General features: G+C 38.6%; 3 protein-coding genes across 7 annotated transcripts; 2 read left to right on the top strand and 1 right to left on the bottom strand.

Annotated features, from left to right (window-relative positions):
- Nucleotides 1-659: 659 nt before the first annotated feature.
- Nucleotides 660-5,724, bottom strand: LOC110040230 (uncharacterized). 5 transcript variants are annotated; one of them, XM_089298260.1, is made up of 2 exons: nucleotides 5,272-5,724; nucleotides 660-1,825 (listed from the first exon to the last, which is right to left on the bottom strand). In XM_089298260.1, the coding sequence occupies exon 2, from the start codon at nucleotides 1,734-1,736 to the stop codon at nucleotides 1,143-1,145; it is 594 nt and encodes a 197-aa protein (XP_089154386.1). In that variant the 5' UTR covers nucleotides 1,737-1,825; nucleotides 5,272-5,724; the 3' UTR covers nucleotides 660-1,142. The 5 variants fall into 5 exon arrangements, with proteins under 5 accessions (XP_089154386.1, XP_089154385.1, XP_089154384.1 ...); XM_089298259.1 differs by lacking the exon at nucleotides 5,272-5,724 and adding an exon at nucleotides 5,091-5,211; XM_089298258.1 differs by lacking the exon at nucleotides 5,272-5,724 and adding an exon at nucleotides 4,685-5,068.
- A 3,346-nt stretch (nucleotides 5,725-9,070) lies between these two features.
- On the top strand, nucleotides 9,071-12,825 carry LOC110040633 (large ribosomal subunit protein eL14-like). Its single transcript, XM_089298263.1, has 4 exons — nucleotides 9,071-9,137; nucleotides 9,234-9,335; nucleotides 10,798-11,046; nucleotides 12,728-12,825. The coding sequence occupies exons 1-4, from the start codon at nucleotides 9,135-9,137 to the stop codon at nucleotides 12,782-12,784; spliced, it is 411 nt and encodes a 136-aa protein (XP_089154389.1). The 5' UTR covers nucleotides 9,071-9,134; the 3' UTR covers nucleotides 12,785-12,825.
- A 2,743-nt stretch (nucleotides 12,826-15,568) lies between these two features.
- On the top strand, nucleotides 15,569-18,167 carry LOC110040265 (kelch-like protein 25). The gene has a single exon (XM_020745484.2). The coding sequence runs from the start codon at nucleotides 15,602-15,604 to the stop codon at nucleotides 17,522-17,524; it is 1,923 nt and encodes a 640-aa protein (XP_020601143.2). The 5' UTR covers nucleotides 15,569-15,601; the 3' UTR covers nucleotides 17,525-18,167.
- The last annotated feature ends 1,209 nt before the right edge of the window (nucleotides 18,168-19,376 follow it).

The raw sequence follows: 19,376 nt of genomic DNA, 5'->3' as shown, positions 1-19,376 counted from the left end.
TATGGAGAGGGGCTTTTACAAAACGCCACTCCATTTTGTCAGTTTGGTAAGAAAGGGGCGGTAGCCTTTGTCATTCCTAAGGGCTGTGAAGCCCGAGGAAAACGTCAGTGAATGAAAAACAACACAATACTAACATCCGCAGTGTCAGAAAAAAATATTCGCAACGTGGGTTGTGTCTACAAAGATGTAAGAAGGCCATGAAAAGCTTTTAATTGAGTTAATTGACAACGGAAGTTGGGTTGGAGACGCCCTCCCTAATTTAACCTAAAAAAAAAAATCGCATGCTCAGCCGCATATGTTTCGTTCAGAATTAATTTTCTTTTAAAATTAACTACCAACAGCAATTTGGCAAAACTATAGAAAGCATCAAGGTACTGTTTGATTCTTGAATGATAAACTAGTAGATCTGACCAAAACACACATGTGTTTTTTTTTTTTTTTTTTTTTATCCGCCCGATTGCAACAGATTTTCTGATCAAATTATAGCAATATGTCATGAACACGTTGCGTCAACTTTTGCAGAGGCCACAGTATGCCGGAGCCGCTGAATGCGGTCGGCGAATCGTGTCGCGTGAATCTCATGACTAGGGCATGGAGGTGCTTTCAAATATCTCCGAAGAATAAACCTACCTTACATCAACATAAAAACAAGAAGTGGGTTGATTTATTAAAACCCAATAATTTATTCTTCTTACGTAATTTTACTCCCGAGATTTTAAGTATACAGTATGCATAAACTTGACAAACATCAATTCGGTACAGTAGTATCAAACTATTTATGTAATATCAATAATTTGAGAACGAAAGATTCATAAATAAAAATGAAAACAGGCCATTTATAATAACTTAAACCCTATCTCCTCTTTTAATACGACTAAAACCGTAATCCAGACAATCTATCCCTTGTTTTTGAAATAATTTTGTCGTCTTTTGAGCGCTGATTTATTTCCTAATTTCGGCTCATTCAGTTTATAAACGGTGTTGGCTATGATCCGTACTCTTAAAAAACTTGTCGGGAAAAATCAAAATACAATATCGCGAGAGGGATATTGTACATGAGAAAATTCGTACGTAATCCAAGTCTGCTCTCGAAACCTTGATATAAACCTTGCACGTACGGCAACACTTGTGCGTGAGCTGAATCAGCTGACTTTTTTCTGACCAAACTTCATCAGTTTTTCCTTTGTTTGAAACGCTTCGTTGTTTTCCCCTACTGAGTGTAGAAATGCGTCGTGTGTCTCTTCATATGCTCCTAATTTATCTTTCGCACTTCGCTGTAGATGACCGCACAACGCGGCGGTTCTTCCAGAAGTCTTGCCCAAAGTTTTGTTGTTAAGTTGTTGCGAAGATGTGTGCAATACAAGCTCGAAATATTTCCCCTCAGCAGCTCCGTCTGTTAAAATTCCTTTAATAATTGTTTGTCTCTCTCTTGCAAGTACGTGTCCTTGAAAGGGCTCGCTCACCCTGTTGCCCATATGTTGTACGATTTTACAGCTGTGCGATCCAAAGAAAGGGATTTTGCCGCGCCTTCGTGTGTCTATAACCCAGTACCTCGTAGATGATGGCGGCTGTGATTCGCAAGGAACGAGCAGAATTTTAATCGGAGCTTCACTCTGCAAGTCCAAACATGCTCCCATTGTCGTATTCAAATCGTTGGAGCTCTTTGTGTTTCTTTGCTTTCTTCTCGGTCGCTTTTGTAAACTGGTATCGCTTATCGCGCGGAATAAACTTTTCATTATGCCACCTGCATCAAGCCAAGTTTTTCACACGGTAAGTGTGTATTACCCGAACTTGTTCCGGCTTATTGTGGCACTAGCTTGAGTTCCTGTTGATCAGAAGAAGAACTCAATTATACAGTTTCAATTTTTTGTGCATTTAAAGTTCAATATTTATAATCTTAGTGCAATTATACTTCTGCAAGCTCCATATTAGCTTTTGCCGAAATTTTCGAGAAAGTTTGACAAGGACATTAAATTGTCCGTAAAATGCTCTCGACATCAATCGATTTTCACAGGTCCAAGATGATATTGGTCTTAATGCATCGAAAACAGTTAGTGTTTTCGGATAAAAACATTTGCATTTCAACAAAAAAAATAACAGCTTGAGTCCATGAACACAGAGGTATGGCTCGCGCATCGAGCGTGCAGTTTGTAAAGAGATTTTAAATGTTTTCTGAGGCGCAACTGATAGACTCGATTTATTTAGTCGTTCATTTCAGATTTTCTTTTTCAAAGAATCGCCCGCACAGTGAAACATGCTGTTAGCAAAGAAAAACTTCTACACGGGCTTAAGGCTTAGCCGGTACGAAGAGAGATATATACACGATTTTCGGTGTAACTTTTGTTTACTGGTTCGAACATAAGATATCGTTTTTAGCGGCTCGAGTATCGCGCAAATTTAAATGCATTTACCTATGCATATAGCTGGCGGACGTTCGTCCGGTTCAATTCAGATTGAATATCTCAGTGAATCAACAGGGCCGATAAAATTAATTCAAAAAACATCTCACCTTCTCTTTACATCGATGGGGCTTCGCGATAGTAGCAGAATAAATTGTTTTGGTTGCCTTCGGCTCTTAGCTGAGGAATAAAACTCGCAGACACTGAACAAAGCCTTGTAAATTTGAATTTATCTACCTTTCTCGCTGCAACATCTGTCATTCAATGTTTCCACTCGTGCCACTTCTAATGCAAATGAAGTTTCGACAGACTCTGGTGAACCGGGATAAAGACAATTGCCGAGTTATTTATCAATTGTTATTCACTAGGCACGTGTCATGGCGGAAATTCACTTTTATCTGACAGGGCTGTTGGCAACAATTATTAGCGAAACTCTATCTTTTCCGGCTAAGTAGACATTTTAGTGTTTTTAAAATATTAAAAGGGTTCCACAGTTGACAGATTTATAAAAGCCAACCTAAAATTAGAGCAAATAGTTTTTGCGGCAAGTCCAAAACTATTAGCGCCCTTATCTGCGCCAAAAAATTTAATGGAAGTTGAAAATAAATATTGCAAAAGTAGCAGATGTAATTTTGTCTTGTGGTGTGATTCCTATTTAAACTTTTCGTTCTTTGCAGAATTAGGCTCTAAGTGTTATTACAGTTTTCTTTCTTAAGGCCATTCGATTCTGTTTAGGCGATAAATTATCATGGCCAAAATACCTGCCGAGGAAAAGAATTACTGTATTGAACTGAACAGAAATGTTTGCAAAACAAGGCAAATTACAACAGCCTATGGAAAAAAAGCCAGCTTCAGGAGTTGTGATTTAAACTCTTTGTTAATGAGAATATTGTTTTTCGGTCCCAAGGTGAATATTCTTATTTTTCTGCTGATTTTAAGTTCTTGTGATATTCTTAAATTTTAGCGTGTGACATTTCGGTTTTATTGACTATGCTGTAGTTGAATATGTTTGGTGCCAGACTGCAAGAAATAAAGACTGATCTGACAAGCAGAACGTTTTGCAAAACTTTTATCAGCACCGAACATACGGCTAGTTCTGTTTTTGTTGTTGTTGTTTTTATGCTAGTTTTGTCGCTTAAAGAAAGGAAAAGTTTTATATGGTTTAGTGAAAAGCATATAATTGTATTGTGTTACAAATGTTCAACATACAAAAGTATATTCTTTTAAAAATCCATGCCTCGGGTTTATTCTCAAGGTATTCTTAAAATTTCGCAAATTTCAGCCTCGATAATCTCATAAAATATATTCCTATAATGAAAAGAGAGTGTACTAGCGGGCATGGGGAACAGAAAGCATATACTGGCCAAATAAAATGATGAACGTGAAAAGAAATTAAAAGCCGGAAGAAGACGATTACCTCCGGTTTAGTGTTACTGGTTCACGCGTGTTTTTAACAATTTCCCCACTAGCTACCATTGAATTTAGAGATTAAGGGACTAAGCTCAAGGCAAACAGACCAACCATCGATTCATGCAAGAACTGAAGGGCTATTATGTTTTCGGAATCTGCAGCGTTTCACCGAAAAAAGAAAATTCGCTCTAGGATACTGGCTGTCAGTACACTCTCTCTGGGCTGGTGGCGGAGTGCGGGAAAGTTAAGAAAATATATCAACATCCTCTGAGTGTAAAGTGAAGGATTAGCACTTCGAATCAACTATGAAATCAGACCAGCGATATACGATATCATTTTACTTGTGATCAGGCGTTTTTTTGTTTTTTTTTTTCTGCCCCCGTGCCGTGAGGAAAGAAAAAACTTGATCTCAGGCCAGGATTATGCATCAAATCCGCAGTATACATTTCACATGATCACAACGGACTTCCCTCCATACACGTTTTCAACAACTGATTACGTTAACGTGACCAGTTTGTTGTTTCTTCCTTCATCGAATTATTTTTATCGTAAAAAAAAGAAAGAAACACCATCACTCTCAAAGGATCAGAAAATTTAGATCACCCCTATCACCCTGGTGAACTTTCACAGAATTGTTCTAGTTCCCAACCCGGCTACCGGCCGTGCAACAGAGGAGAGATTTAAATTCCGTCAGCCATCTACTCGAATCTACAGTTAAATGACCACTGACTCTCACATGCTGCTCTTCAGAACAATTTGCTACCTAACGCTAAGTTGCTGGATTATAATTAATCAAGCCAAAATTAAGTATAGTTTTAAGCCCTTTTTGAGCTCTGTATCGATCAGTTCCTCATAATATAAAGGCATACACATACCTCAGTCCACGACAATCAAGCTTGGAAATCTCAGGGTCGCTATAATTATTTTGGACGTAAGCCTATTCCTAGGGGTCCGTTCTGGCATCACTTTTGGTCAGTTCGACCGGTGTCAAATATGAGTCCAGTTTGAAGCTCGAAACACTTTTTAAAAAGCGATAGACTACTCTCCAGCAAAACACGAAATCTGAAAACCTAATTACATGAAGCCTCCTTGGACTCTGACCAAGATATACAACTGGACAAAGTCCCGAACAAATTGTCGTTGGCTGATTTCCCACCCCCTTGAAGAAAGCTAATATCTTCTAGGTTACATCGGCTTAGCTGTGATATAGTCCTTGTACATGTTTATGTCCCGGGATATGTGAAAAAACATAGGTATATAAGACTGAGGTTTGATACGTACATGCTGATAACAGTCAGATACGGAAATTCTGCACGATGGAAGAGGTTTTATACATACTGATTCAGTCTGATACGGAAATTCTCAGGCACGAAATACGTACCAAGAAGAAGAAAGAGATTTTACGTCAACAAAACAAGATTATTCATTATGCTAATTAAGTTTTCAAATTATCAAACCTTACCAGACTTATTTTGTCTTTCCTGAGGTGTTGTATCATGTCATTTATACGCCACTTGGTGATTCGTCGTCTTCTCGGACCGTATGAGTATAAATAATTTGAATACCTTTGCGTGCGAACTAATTACACCAGAAAGCTTATAAAAAAGCTGACAGAACTTCCAAAGTTGATTGGTTCCGCGCTTTTAAGGTCGTTTACCTTGAAAATTCCTAATGATCAAGTTCTCGCTCTCTATGGACCTTTCATCAAGCTAAACTGAAATAAATCAATTGTAATTATGGTAGGCACATTGAAATGAAAAGAAATTTGATTCTCATCGGAACAGGTGTGCTCGTCCATTTCCTTTGTGTTGGGCTATATATTAATTAACCTCCACATTCGCATAAAATCACGACAATAGACGCATGTCAAAACGGCTAATTCTGATAAACAAGAGATACAAGTCAAAAATCCCTTGTCCATTACTAAATCTCATAAAGTGAAAGCTTACTTAAAAATTAGAGGAATATTGGCGCCATATTCATGAAACCTTTCCACATGATCAGTCGATAACATCGAACGGAAAGTGTAGTAGGTTTTGAGAAGCTGGAAACTGGCAAAGAAATGTCTTTCCGTACCTTCTAATCCAATTGGGTCTTGTCTTTGTGGGTTTTTGGTGTGTCAAAGCCGATCACTCCGAAAACCTTGCTTGACATGTGTTTAAAATTGCTATCAGTTAACAACTATTATCTGTGTAGTTAATCCGGAAGATAACTGATGGAATGTGTAGATCCTATCTTGATATATTGCATGTCTCGGATGTGGTCAGAGCACAATTCGAAAGGATTAATTCAATTTTGCGTCTTCAAATATGGTTTTGTGGAGGAAACTCCCTTAATTAAGAAAAAAGATCAGTGCTTGAGACAAAACGTTTTCTTAGATCTGTATTGTACAAAAGAGTAGTTATATTTTTCGATAAGAAATGACGTAATGATTTTATGGCAGAAATCAAATTTTACAGAATATTCACGTGGCTTAGAATAGTTGCACATTTAGATTTACATTTTACAAATTGGGTTTAATCTGGCGACATCCTGTCTTCAAGAGTAGGGAGCTTTTGCAAGCCACAAGAGCAACGGTAACGAAAACTGCGCAATGCGAAAGCCGATTACGCGGCACGTTCTGCGTCCGCATTGTATATCTTTGAACATTACTTGGCTGTCCTCTGATCTACAAAGTTGTGACACGGAATCAAACAAATCACGTGTAGTTCTGGGTATTTTAAGAGTTTCTGCTTGAAATTGAAAGTTATCTTTATATTTTTATCCAGCGGATAGATTGCAACCGATTTACTGAATAGTCGGTGTCACAGCCGCCCCTCCCAACCCGAAAAGAAAAAATCGGGGAAGGCGTTTGTAACCAGTGTTGTAACACAGGCTATTTATTGAATAGATGTAGATATTTATGAAACCGACATGATTACTAAACGTCGATCATTATCTCATTTACTGAGCCTGCGGATTTTGGATTGCGGGTAACATGACCTGTCGACTGTACTTGTTAACGTTTTGGGAATAAAAGGAAGTTTATGATCAGGTACCGAACTATTAAGGAAGAATAGCAAACTCTTGGATCGAGTGCTTCAACGCATTGAGAAGCCTGACCTGCCCCCTCGACTTAGGTAACTGAGAGGCAAACTTGCATTGCTGAAATCAAAGAAACAAATTGAACAATTAAAGCCACCTCTTGTGAAATCTCGGGAGGCGCGGTGGCTTCATGGTTAGTGCGCTCGTCTCCGGATCGAGCGGTCCGGGTTCGAGCCCTGGCCAGGGACATTGTGTTGTGTTCTTGGGCAAGACATTTTACTCTCACAGTGCCTCTCTCCACCCAGGTGTATAAATGGGTACCGGCGAACTTAATGGCGGGGGTAACCCTGCGATGGACTAGCATCCCATCGAGGGGGGAGTAGAAATACTCCTAGTCGCTTCATGCTACAGAAACCGGGATAAGCTCCGGCCTGATGGGCCACTTGGCTCGCATGCAGACTTTACCTTTACCTTACCTTGTGAAATCTCAGGTAAAGGAAAAAAAAACTGACCAAAGAGGATTTCACCATATTCGAAGCTTTGTTGACCACATTCTAAATAATAAACCATAAAACCTCTTGGATTGACAGTTGGTCACGTGTTTCAGTCCTTTTATTCAATTTTAAGGCACGCAACTATTGCACTTCTTTTAATAAGTATTTCTATAGCGCTTTCCTATCTTTTTAAACTTAGCCAACTTTTATTTGACTCTAAGAACAAATTTGTAAGAATCAAAACTTCCGATCTTACTGATAGCGTGATCGCTATGTGGAAATTTGTTCAATCGATAACACCCGTACCCCCGACAATGCACGATGCTCCATCCCCGGGGGGATTCCCATTTGAAAAGGTCGGGGATCAGTCGACAACTAAAAACAGTGTCTTTTCCACCTGAACATCCCAAGTACAAGTGAGATCAAATCCGTGATTTACACTTCTAAGCGTTCGAAGGGCGTCCTGGACTTTTCGGCTTTTCTCCCCCCGGTGCTTCACTTCAACTGAGGCTTGCACAGATTAGTGTTCAACATAAGCCTGTCAGTGCATTCATAAGAACAACCATAACCCTTTACTGAGCTCTAAGTGTTAATGAGATACAAACGTTCCCTTAAAAAAAAGGTGAAATCCCGTTTTATATTTGCATTCCTAGTTTAGTTTGATCCTAACTGGATTTTCCGGGTTGACACGTTTAATCTGCATGGACAGTATTTTTGATTGTGCATTTGAGTCCTCTACTTGAATCTTTGATTTTTTTTTTTTTCAGTTCAAACGGGGAATACTTTCATACCCTGTTCCAGACTTAATTGCTGGATAATAATAATAATTTAATAAAATTGCATGCTAATGTATAAAAGTAGGTGTTAGCCTGTTAGACCGTGATTGTAACTACGTGTACGTTGAATAAAATGGGTGTTAAATTAACACCTTCGGCGTTTATTCGAGGCATTTGAAAACCTACGGTAACTGATTCTAATTAAAGGACGATAGTGGGACTGCGAACAGAGTAACATGTTTGAAAACTAAAAAAGCTCATTTATTGTACTCAACATTAGCAGGAGTTTACTAGGGACGAAATCCGTGGACATCATACTTCTTGTTTTGTTGAGCATTTTAAAATTTTTCTTTTGATAAAACGTAAGGTTGTCAAAAATGCCTTCTTTCTTCGTGCGAAAATGAAGCGAGGGAAAAGCGAGAGGAAAAAAGAATATACTAGAGTCTTGCGCCAGTTTCCTCTCAGGCCCCGTCCTCATTACGCGGGGAAAGTTTGAAAACGGAGCCACGGTTTCACATTGACAACACATCCCAATTTTTTTCTGTCCACACTATGCTGGGGGAATTTGAAAACGTACCAATAACTGGTCATTTTGTATTTTTGTTTGGTCAGGGAAAGCACACGATTATCGTGAGGCCATTGCTTTCGAAACGCTCCGTTTTTAAAATGTTTTCCGTCTGCATAAAAACGTAAAGCCAGCCTTGTCAAATTCCTCCGGTTTGAAGAGCGTTTTCGAAAAGCTCCGTTTTCGTGACGGATCAGTGTGGACGGTAGGCCTAACCTTAGAAATAAAGCTGCGTTTTCAACTTTATCGACTTTTGCTTGTCGATTTTAGTTTTTCGCAAATTCTTTCGGCTTTCAGTTTTCGACCCATCATAACCTACATGAAAGTGCTATTATCAATTTTCACCTGCGCTGTCATTTATGCCAACCAGCGGCTAACTTCCAGTACACCCACAATGCTTTGCGCCCCGTTCCTTACACATCCGGGGCTTTACTAATAATTCGTCCTTTCTCGCCGATATTCCAAGATGGTGAGTCCACGTGTGAAAACATTGCTAAGTATTCGACAAAATAACTATCCTTAGTAATGTCTAATTGTGCTCATCTTTTCTGGATGAATCCTTCAGGTGTACAAGCGTTTAGTGGAAATTGGTCGTGTGGCTCTCATCAACTCGGGACCCGACGAGGGGAAACTGTGTGTGATCGTAGATGTGGTGGATCAAAATCGAGTAAGTCAGTTTTCTATGCAAGTGCACTCTGTGACTTTGGAGAAATTGTTGTTACAGTCTGTTAATTGCGCCAAGTATTTCATGTGCTGATCAGTTGGTTCATACTGTACTTAAGACTATTTGCTGATCATGAAGTTCAGTTCCTAAACTCCAAGTTTGTGGCTGAAGTATAAAATCGCAACTCATATGTTAACTTAGTGCCCAGCAGCAGAGAAAGTTATTTCATGGTTAAATCAATGCAGTTTGTCGACGTTTTAATTTTCACGTTTTTACGTTTTCTACTTTTTGAGAGCCCAGTACATAATTAGTTGTTTGGTTACATGTAAGATCAGAATTTCCTTCGGACTGTTGGACTCTTGTACCATCCTATGGGTTTTTTTTGTTTGGTTAAAGTAGTTAGCTATAGTTTTGTTACCATAAGTGTTGCAATCTTTTGAATGGGTCACAATATACTGAAATCAGGAATCATATGAAGACTGAGTGTCTGAGTAATTATTGACACTTGATTTTACTTTCCAACATACTTGTAAACTTTGGTTAACATAAATGTTTGCTGACCCGATCTGGAGGCAGTTCATTTAAGCCAATCTTCCTCTTTGAATTCTGCAAACTTCAAATTGAATCACCAGTACATGTATTCATAAATTCCTGTAAACTTGATTTATTTTCATTGTGAAAGGGAATCAAATCCTGGACCCAACAGTTGAGCAGCACTTTATTTGCTAATGTTACTCTGGTGAAAGCTTACAATATTGAACTACTACTTCAACAACAACAAAAGAACCAGTACCAAACTTATTGTTTACAATTTCAACAAGAAACAGCCCTGTACTTACCATATTTTTTCTTCCCATGATGTTTTCACAAAAACATCCGTGTTTTTCTTAAACAATGAAAATACAGTAACTTTGCCTGGGGAAAAAAAAACTTTGCTTGGGAATTATTTTGGGTCCATTTTCTCTAGAAACATCATCATTGCCTATCTTTATCAGCAATCTTTTTTTTTTTTTTTTTGAAAATACATCATCAGCAAATTCCAACATGGAATCAGGAAAATTAAATTAAGATTTAATGAGTCTTGCTGAGCTTTCACTGTGAGTGCCATAGTTAAAGAGAACAATGTTTAGTCCGTTTGTCTTTATTGCGTTTAAGAAAACACAATGTTTAAGAAAACATAAATATACCCATGTAAACCACGATAAGATTAACACAAGAGGTTGACCCTATCCATCCTCTTGGAAGTCATTAAAAGCTGGTATTGGTAAAAGCTTAATATTGATCAAAATCTGTAAGCACTGTGTCTTTGTGTTGCCTTGAACTGGCTTATCATGTACATGTACAGTGTACATGTACAGTGTACATGTACAGTGTACATGTGCATATGAGCACCCTTGCTTTTATACTGGAATTTTATTTTAGTCTGAGTCTGTCAAGAGAACTAAACTGAAGCCTTTCCAAACAGGCACTGATTGATGGGCCTTGTACCAATGTCTGCCGCAAGGCCCTTAATTTCAAGCACCTGTCACTGACCGACTTCAAGGTCAAGGTTGGCCCCTCTGCCAAAAGTGGCCCAGTTAAGAAGGCCTTTGAGAAAGGCGAGATCCTTGAAAAATGGGAGAAGACAGCATGGGCTAAGAAACTGGTCACGAAAAAGAAGCGAACTACTCTCACTGACTTTGATCGCTTCAAGCTCAAGCTGGCCAAGCAGAAGGTAGGCCTTTGCTGTTTTGTCTACCAATTTTGCAATTTTTGTTTTTAATCCAAATGCACCATGTGCTAACAGTCTGTTCAACCTTTTTTTGAAATTAGACTCGTGTTATTCTGGCTTCAGGCAGACAGCAGGTCTTTTTTGCAAGTGGCAGCTTGCAGGTTGAAATTTAATTATAACTGGAAAACCGCTGGCACTTAAAAGAAACGTACAGGTGGTAGACTTACCGTGACTGTTACATGACTCCGTTTACGATCGCTCAGAAAGGTGGCTTCCACCTAAGTGCCAAACCCGCCAAAGCAATGGGAGGAGAGTATATTCCTATGATTTTAAGCCTGCAATGAATTATTGTTTTTGAAGGAACATCTGAAATATCATCTGACATATCTGCTGAATCTGGTTTCTTCCCTGTGAGTACCAAAATGAAAGCACACTGAGCTTGTGCTAGTATATTCTGTTGGTTAAAATCTTATATTATCTCATTTCTTTATTTATTTGCTTCATTTGTGATGGCAATCTTCCGTTGTTAAGGGAAGTGTAGCTTACAGTTCTTGTTGACGCTACGCCTAGAGATTTCGAACTCATGCTCTGTTGAAGAGACTCAAGGAGCCCGTTGAGTATTGAAAGATCGAGCGAGGTTCGACTAGAAAAATAAACAAAAATACATGTGAAGAAAAGCCGAGCGATAAGAAAAATACAGGACAGAATGTAAAGACTTACAAATGTTTCCTGACTGTAGCGATGACGGTGAAGCTAGGTAGAGTATAGATTCCGCAACAATATTAACTTGAAGCTATAGAAAATGTTGAAAAGATTGGCGTGCTAGGAAACCGTAGTGTAAAATAGTCCTAATTTGCGTACATAAATGGCAAGCTGAAATAAAAATTCTTGCGTGGAGTCCTATAGGAAGACCAGAGCCAAATCTGGAATCGATGGAAACATCTGTGGAGCAGCCATTCAGATGGCTTTGAAGAGGTTTCACTGGTCTCAGCGTGTCGATCGATAAGTACTTATAGCGAATCGATCGTGTTTTCACTATGTGATATGTGAAAGATGCCAACTACTTTACGTAAGAACCCCTGACGAGTATATGGGTTATTAATTATTTTTAGTGCCAGCGGTTTTCCAGTAATAATTACATTTCGACCTGCACCCTGCACCCTGCAAAAAAGACCTGCTGTGAGGCAGATGTGAAAGTGTTGTCTTAATGTATACTTGTAAAGCATATAAGTACAGTCCAGCCTATGTCTAGTCAATTTCACCCTGAATTAGCTTTAAGGAGCATTAATAGGGAGCTTGGCTAAAAAAATTCAACTGCAATTGAAATGTCAACCATATTCAAGTTATCTTCTTGATCCTTTTGTAATAATAATGCACTTGCAAGATGCTGTCATTTGCCTACAACTACCTGGATTCATTTCATTTCTCCTTTATGATTCAAATTTTTAAATCAATGTGGGGTTTAAATAACAATTGCATTAGTTAGCATTATAGAAAAGAAAAGCTAAGGATTCTGGTTTTGGTATTCAGATGATGCCATCATGCAAATTGCCTATTGGTGTAACAGCTGAGTAAATCACATTTAATTAACATAATACACAGAGAGCTGTAAGTGTCCTTCCTTGTTGGCAGGGACTCAATGTGAATGCAATGGCTGAGGAAAGTTTTTGTTTTGTTTTAACAGAAAAACCGGGTTCTCAAAGCTGAACTGAAGAAGTTGCGAAAAGACGCTAAGCTGTAATCTTGCTGTTAAGATTCAAATAAATCTTTTGTTTGAGAAAATCTGAAGTTCTTTAATAGCTGTCATTTTGTGTTACAGTACCTTAAGCAACAAAAATGTTAATTCGCAAGTCTAACTTTCACAATTCAGATTCACTGACACTAGCTTCATGCAACTCAAACTTGAAAAAAAGCTACAGTATGGGAACACGTTTTGGGTTCTCTCCTCTTCCCCCCCTCCTCCCTTCATATTTCCATGTTCATTTGTTAAAACATTGAGAGCCTGTCGTAGGTATTCAGTTAACTGGGGAGCAGCTCAAATAGGAAAATGGTGACTTAGGAAAAGGACAAAGATAAGGGCCTTTTTTGTGATTTCTTTCTGTACACTGTACCTCAACTACAGTTTAATTGAATGCCTGAATGAGGCAATTTCCATAATAATTCTTAGTACCTTCTTAGTACCTTCTCTCTTAACCTTGGAAGGTTCCTGTTGGTGCTACCCAGCTTACATAAATGATTTTCTTACCATACATGAACAGTTCCATTTATGAGGGGAATTTGATTTGGTTTGGGGAGAGGGGGTTAATCTTGGAGCTAAGTGAAAGTACATCAGTGTCTGAAAAAGTTACTCACACTGGCATTATAAGATGAAAATAGTCAGTATAGAAAACTAGAAAATTATTGTAGTGGTGCCCTATACATGTAGGTGGTACTCTACATCTCAGACTGTGAGGAGGTGTTGAAAAGAACTACAGTAGATCCTGCTTATATATCTGTTGCTCATTGAATTTCATGTTGCCCACTGTCAGAAATACCAGTATACAGCAAGTACGTAAAATGAATTGTTTGTAAATGAAACTGTGTGGCATTTGTGAACTTACTTTGCTGTTATATGGCACATGTGATTGGCAGACAGAAAACTAAAATCCTGTTTTGGGATAGGGTATGGACAAGCCCCATCAGCTAATTCCCTTAACCGATGGGGCTTAATGCTCCAAAATGCATCTGTGACCTCGTACAAACAAGCCATGGCCCCTAGCATGCCAGATGCAGTAGTACTTTACAGTTTCACTAATGCTGTACATGCAGTGGCTGATGGACTTAAGCTTTACCAAGTAGATTCTGTCCAGCTGTTATCTCAACAGGAAATTCCAAATCTTTACCTTAAAACACAAAGCTCATTCAATTGGGAAAAAGTCAAAAGAACTACAAAAGTCAAAAGAACTACAATCTGGGTGAATCAATGAGACAATTAAAGAAAAATATCCTTGGAGCACTTACATAAAACCGGGTGCAAACTTGTGAGATAAGCACATGTGTAAGTGCCAGCATAAGCACCTGAAAATGCTAGTGTGCACCCAGGTGAAATAAGCATAAGAAGAAGAAACATTTTCTCCTTTTACTTATGCTTGTGCTTGTGCCGATTTCACAAGTGGGAACTGTTGAGAAAATTGATTAAAAATCAACTATAAGCACAAGAAAAAGAAACAGTGATTATTTTTTATTTTTTTGTGCTTGCACTTATGCTTCTATCACCAGTAGGAACTGATGAAAAATAAGCACAAGCATTAGCACAGGTACATGTATTAGCACAAGAGTTCAACCAATTGAAATGACACTGTTCTAGACTCCTCTCTCCCTGTGACTCACGCCGTGCTGCCTTGCGTATGTTGCTAGTTTGAAAGTCCTCGTGCTTGTGCTTACACTTCTCTCACAAGTGTGAACCATGCTTTTCTGTAGTTTTATAGTACTGGTTGTTGTTGCACTCTTTTTTCCCATTTTCCATCAACCCAGATAATTTTTTGTTGTTTTGCATTTTGTGTAGTACTATACCCCTCTAAAGGATTTGGAACTAAACACCCTGCATGGCATTTGTAAATGGCATATTCACTCTAGTTGCCTCTTCTTGAAATGGCTGAACTAATTGGAGCAACAGCACTGAAATGGAATTTCCATTGTTCAGTTGTTACTGTTAGGATATTACCACCTAGCCTCGATTGCATTCATAGGCCAGGTAACTAAGCACCGAATAAAATGGCCTTACACATGACGTTATCAAAAAAACACAAATATTACATTTTCCACCAGAAAATGGATTCACTCGACCCTTTGCTATATTCCATAGAACTATATTCCAACTATATTCCATAGAACCCTTACTCAGGCATCTGAAGTCCATACCTACAATACAAGATTTGCTGCGAATTTGAATTTTCATAGGCCAAAAGTAAATAATAACTATGGGTCCTCTACTTTCTCTTTTGTTACATCAAAACTTTGGGAAATTATTCCAACAGAATTTAAAAAACTGCCTTACACTTCCTTTTATAAGCAATATAAACTATACCTTTTAAATACTCAATATTACTCTTCTGCATTATGATTTATTCATTTAACTTGTTTATTTCGAATACTTTTGTTATTCACATTTTACTTCCTTTATTGCATTGTTTCTATTAATTGATGTGTCTTGTCTTTTATTTTTGAACGTGTCAGTGACCAACACGATAGCATATGCTTCTTTGGTCACTGAGCACATTTTGTTTTGGTTTTATTATTATATTTTCCTTATTTTTAATTAATGAATCTTTTGTAATAGTGTGCGATAGTGAAATATGTCTGTAAATAGTGTCAATTAATAAAAAATCTGAATCTGAAAAAAATCTTTGCTGGTCTGTTGCTCTCTCCTTGGAGGGCAGGGTCCCTGGAATATTATGCTTTGTCTAAGAAATGGATACCTTAGTAATTTCCGCGCAAATTGTGACACAGGCGAATGTATAGTAAACGTTGCTGGTATATATATCATTGTAACTGTTCTAAATGGCACTGAGAATTGTTGATGGTCACGCATATGTCAGGGGTTCCTTATTTTGTGCCATCACACACGCAACTGTCACGTGTTCTACCAATTTCCCAATTTGACTGTCACGAGATTCATCACAGGTCTCATTCAGAAGTCACGAAATTTGTACATAATGCAGTTAGTCGTATTTCCGCAGGATATCTTTGTGGGCTTTGTTCTGTGGACATGAGTTCCACATCAGATAATCAAGGAAACCGAACAGTCGACAATAAGTTCAAGGAAAACATTCTTCGAGCTCTGAACGCTATGAGGCAAGAAAACAGCCTTTGCAATGTTATTCTTCGCGTCAGTGGCACGATCAACTTTTCCGCTCACCGATGTGTTTTGTCTGCTAGCAGCTCATATTTTCAAGCACTATTTACAGACGATTTTCTTGAGAAACAGAGCGATGTGGTGGAATTAAAAGAAATAGGTGCTTCTGCAATGGAAAAAGTACTAGAATTCATTTATACGGGCGAGGTAGAAATCGACTTGGCAAGTGCACAGGATTTAGTTATGGCTGCCGATTACCTAAACATTCCAGCGTTAAAACTGAATGCTTCAGCTGTGTTAGAAACGTCGATCGATGTGTCGAACTGTCTTTCTCTTCAGCAATTTTCTACCAAATATGACTGTGTTCGGTTGAAAGAATCCTGTGCTCTCTTCATAAATCAAAACTTCTCTCAAGTAGCCAAATCAGAAGGATTTGAAGCCTTGAGCTTCGAGTCGCTGATAGACTTGTTCAGGCGTGACGAACTCAGTGTTGTAAACGAAAGCGAAGTCCTTCATTCGGCGATTTCTTGGGTAAAACACGACCTTCATGCGAGGGAGAAACTTCTTCCCGATGTTTTGAAGCATGTTCGATTCGCCCATATTCCTAAAAGTCACTTGGTTGACATTGTCAACAGCGAAACATTGCTTCAACGTAACGCAATCTGCGTAGATTTATTACCTAACAACCCAGCAGGCACTACTTCCATTAATGCACTTGGAGCGTCACAGACGCCCAGAACAGGTCCTCTTGAGATAGTGGTTATACTAACAGGAGGTAAATCGGTTTCGAGGTATGGCTTGCAGAAAAACTTTTTGGCATTCAGGCCGTCGCGTGACTCGTGGGTCACGCTACCTGATCTTCATCTTCCTCGTCATAGTCACGGTGTGGCCGTCTGCAAAGGTTCACTGTACATAACTGGGGGAGTTTGCGGAAACATCGCTGCTCATCACCACGTCTGTCGATTTAGTCCTCTTCGTAATAAATGGCGTTGTGATGTATCTGATCTTCCTTATCCAGTGTCTTGTAGTGCTGTGGTTTCACTTCAGAACAAGTTGTTTGTGATTGGTGGAAGAGACAAGCGTAATAACACACTAACCAAAACACAGTGCTACAATCCTCGGCGCAACCAATGGGATTGCGTCGCTGACATGAACATTCCACGTGAAAGCCACTGTGCAACGGTATTGAATGACGCTATCTACGTCATCAGCGGGGACAAATTGAACTTTCAAAGCTCTGAATTCTACGATGTCTCCACGAACAAGTGGAACCTTTTACCAGACATGACCTTGCCACGCCAAAGGCCAGCGGCTCAAGCTAATGGCGGGAAAATCATGGTAGTCGGCGGCTTTCAAGGAGCAAACTACAAAATGCACACCACGTGTGAGATCTTCGATCCAAAGCAAAACCTGTGGAGCCTGGTATCTGGTCTTGTTGTACCACGTGCAGGGTGTGGGATCACGTGCGTTAAAAGTCACGTGTATGTATTCGGCGGGTCCAATGGCCGCTCAGTTCTGAACACCCTGGACAGTGTAGAGCGTTACAGCGCTGAAGAGAACGAATGGAAGAAAGTCTCTGTCATTCCTGAGACTGTAATTATGCCGCAGGTTGCTGTAATTAGAATGCCGAGAAAATATTTAGTATGAAATCTCAGTGCCAAAGTCGGTCCTGCAATGGTACATTTTTATAACATATCATTTCACGTATTGAAAACTTGTTATTAAAAATTCCCCCAAACGTAGAAATTACCTGCCTTGCAATTAATTCTAAACTGCCCGACAATTAAAGCCATGAAAATCTAGAAAAGGTATCTGTAAAAATGTATTTTTTCACATTACGGAATGCACACTTGTTGTAGTGTTAATTTGCAGGTACGGTGTCGGTATTGGCAGTGCAAGGGAGGGGGGGTGATGGATTAGTGTGGTAGAGTGCTTGACGATTTGACTGTGATTAGGTACATGAGGCACTTTTCTTCAGGTTCAGGCATCTCGTTTTATTTCTGTCAATTTTTTTTGTTTGAAATAGATACCTTCATTAAAACGAAAGCTCAAGAGAGTCGTTCGTTTAGGGGTCGAAGTTTCGAGGAACGAGATAGCCGGTCACAAAGAAGAATTAATTTTAATTTAATGGATCTATCAAAACAGAGGTGTGAATAATGTATTTATTTCATTCGTTTTGGCGTAAGTAACAACAGTTTTAAGTTTGCTGTAAATTTTCTTCACGTTTAAGATGTAGTCAGATTGCCTGCATACGTATGGTCCAGCCATTAATAAAAGAGGTGACATACTATTCTTGTCTGCGTTTGATGAGGTTTAAATTAGCACAATTGAAAACTGATTTGTCCTCGTTTTACTACAGAGGGATCACGGAACAAGAAGTGTTTTTACACTTCCTTCTTGCTCAAGTCACGTTTTGTTACCTAACGTTTCTATGAAAAAAGGTTGCTCCTGCCGAAGTAAACCAAAAGTTAACCCACCCGGGTTCGCACATGGGCGTGTCAATTCTATAGGTCCTGATTTCCCCCTGTTTGGGAGTCAAAGATTATATGGATTATATGAACTGGCTCTGAGAGAAATTTATTGCGGGAAATTTTCTTCAATTACAGCCAGTTTATGATGTAAATTGTGCGTTATCCTATCTTACGGGGCTCAGCCCATTTTCTTGGCAAGTCCTATCTTAAACAGGTATTACGAGTTACGACCAATGAGTGATTTATTTTTGCTTGCAATTTAGAACACTTTTCAATCAAGTCAGACAACTTTCATAATTGCTTCGCACACAAGAGCTGTCAAAGAAACATGAATCATGAACGCACAGAGAAGTGTCAAGGGAAGATATTTTGTTCAAATGAGCGTGTAAGTAAAAATAGCTGATATTTTTAAGAAGTGTCAGAAGTAAAATTTCCAGACTTAGGTTCCAAAGATACCAGATCGTAATTTGTAGTTTACAGCAAAATTGTAATCAAAAATTTGCACTTAAACTTTCGTCGTTTTAATTTTTTTTTTTTATAAAAATCATGTTTGCATAATCCTGTGATCACTAGCTACTAGTGTGATCAAAATATGTTTATCCTTAGTATTGTACGCATTCAAAAGACTGTCCTTTATGCCAGTGCAATTTGAAAGCCGAATTGTCAAATATCACGAGTATTGTCAATCCTTAATTGCTCGAGCTTTCATATCCTTACTCATTTATCTGTTATATGGGTATATGACTGAGAAAATTACGACTGACGCGTCCGTCAATTTGCACTTCAATGGCAATTAAAAATTAACGATAAATTTTCCTGCTCTCAACCAATCACAATTAAGTTTGTTTTCAGTTATATAATTAGGTCCGTAATCATACGAGTGATTATTAGTCCCATTTGTTTAAAGTAGTTTGATTACAAACCGAATCAGGACGTCACGGTATTCCAATTTGATAACCATATCAACAACAAAATTTTTAAAAAAGGCATGTTTATTTGGTGAAAAAAAGGAATATAAATAAGGAATA

Source organism: Orbicella faveolata, unplaced genomic scaffold (genome assembly GCF_042242905.1).
Source record: "Orbicella faveolata isolate gen_17 unplaced genomic scaffold, um_ofav_v1 contig_3, whole genome shotgun sequence".
NCBI classification, from domain to species: domain Eukaryota; kingdom Metazoa; phylum Cnidaria; class Anthozoa; order Scleractinia; family Merulinidae; genus Orbicella; species Orbicella faveolata.
The sequence above is the reverse complement of the archived record's forward strand: the minus strand, read 5'-3'. Positions and strand labels throughout refer to the sequence as shown.

What these genes read in the sequence shown, in the direction of transcription:
- LOC110040230 (XM_089298260.1), bottom strand. Translation starts at nt 1,736, where the DNA reads ATGAAAAGTTTATTCCGCGCGATAAGCGATACCAGTTTACAAAAGCGA.
- LOC110040633 (XM_089298263.1), top strand. An exon ending in ATGTGGTGGATCAAAATCGA is followed by an intron (nt 9,336 to 10,797) that starts GTAAGTCAGTTT and finishes CTTTCCAAACAG; the next exon opens with GCACTGATTGATGGGCCTTG. An exon ending in TCAAGCTGGCCAAGCAGAAG is followed by an intron (nt 11,047 to 12,727) that starts GTAGGCCTTTGC and finishes TTGTTTTAACAG; the next exon opens with AAAAACCGGGTTCTCAAAGC.
- LOC110040265 (XM_020745484.2), top strand. Translation starts at nt 15,602, where the DNA reads ATGGTCACGCATATGTCAGGGGTTCCTTATTTTGTGCCATCACACACG.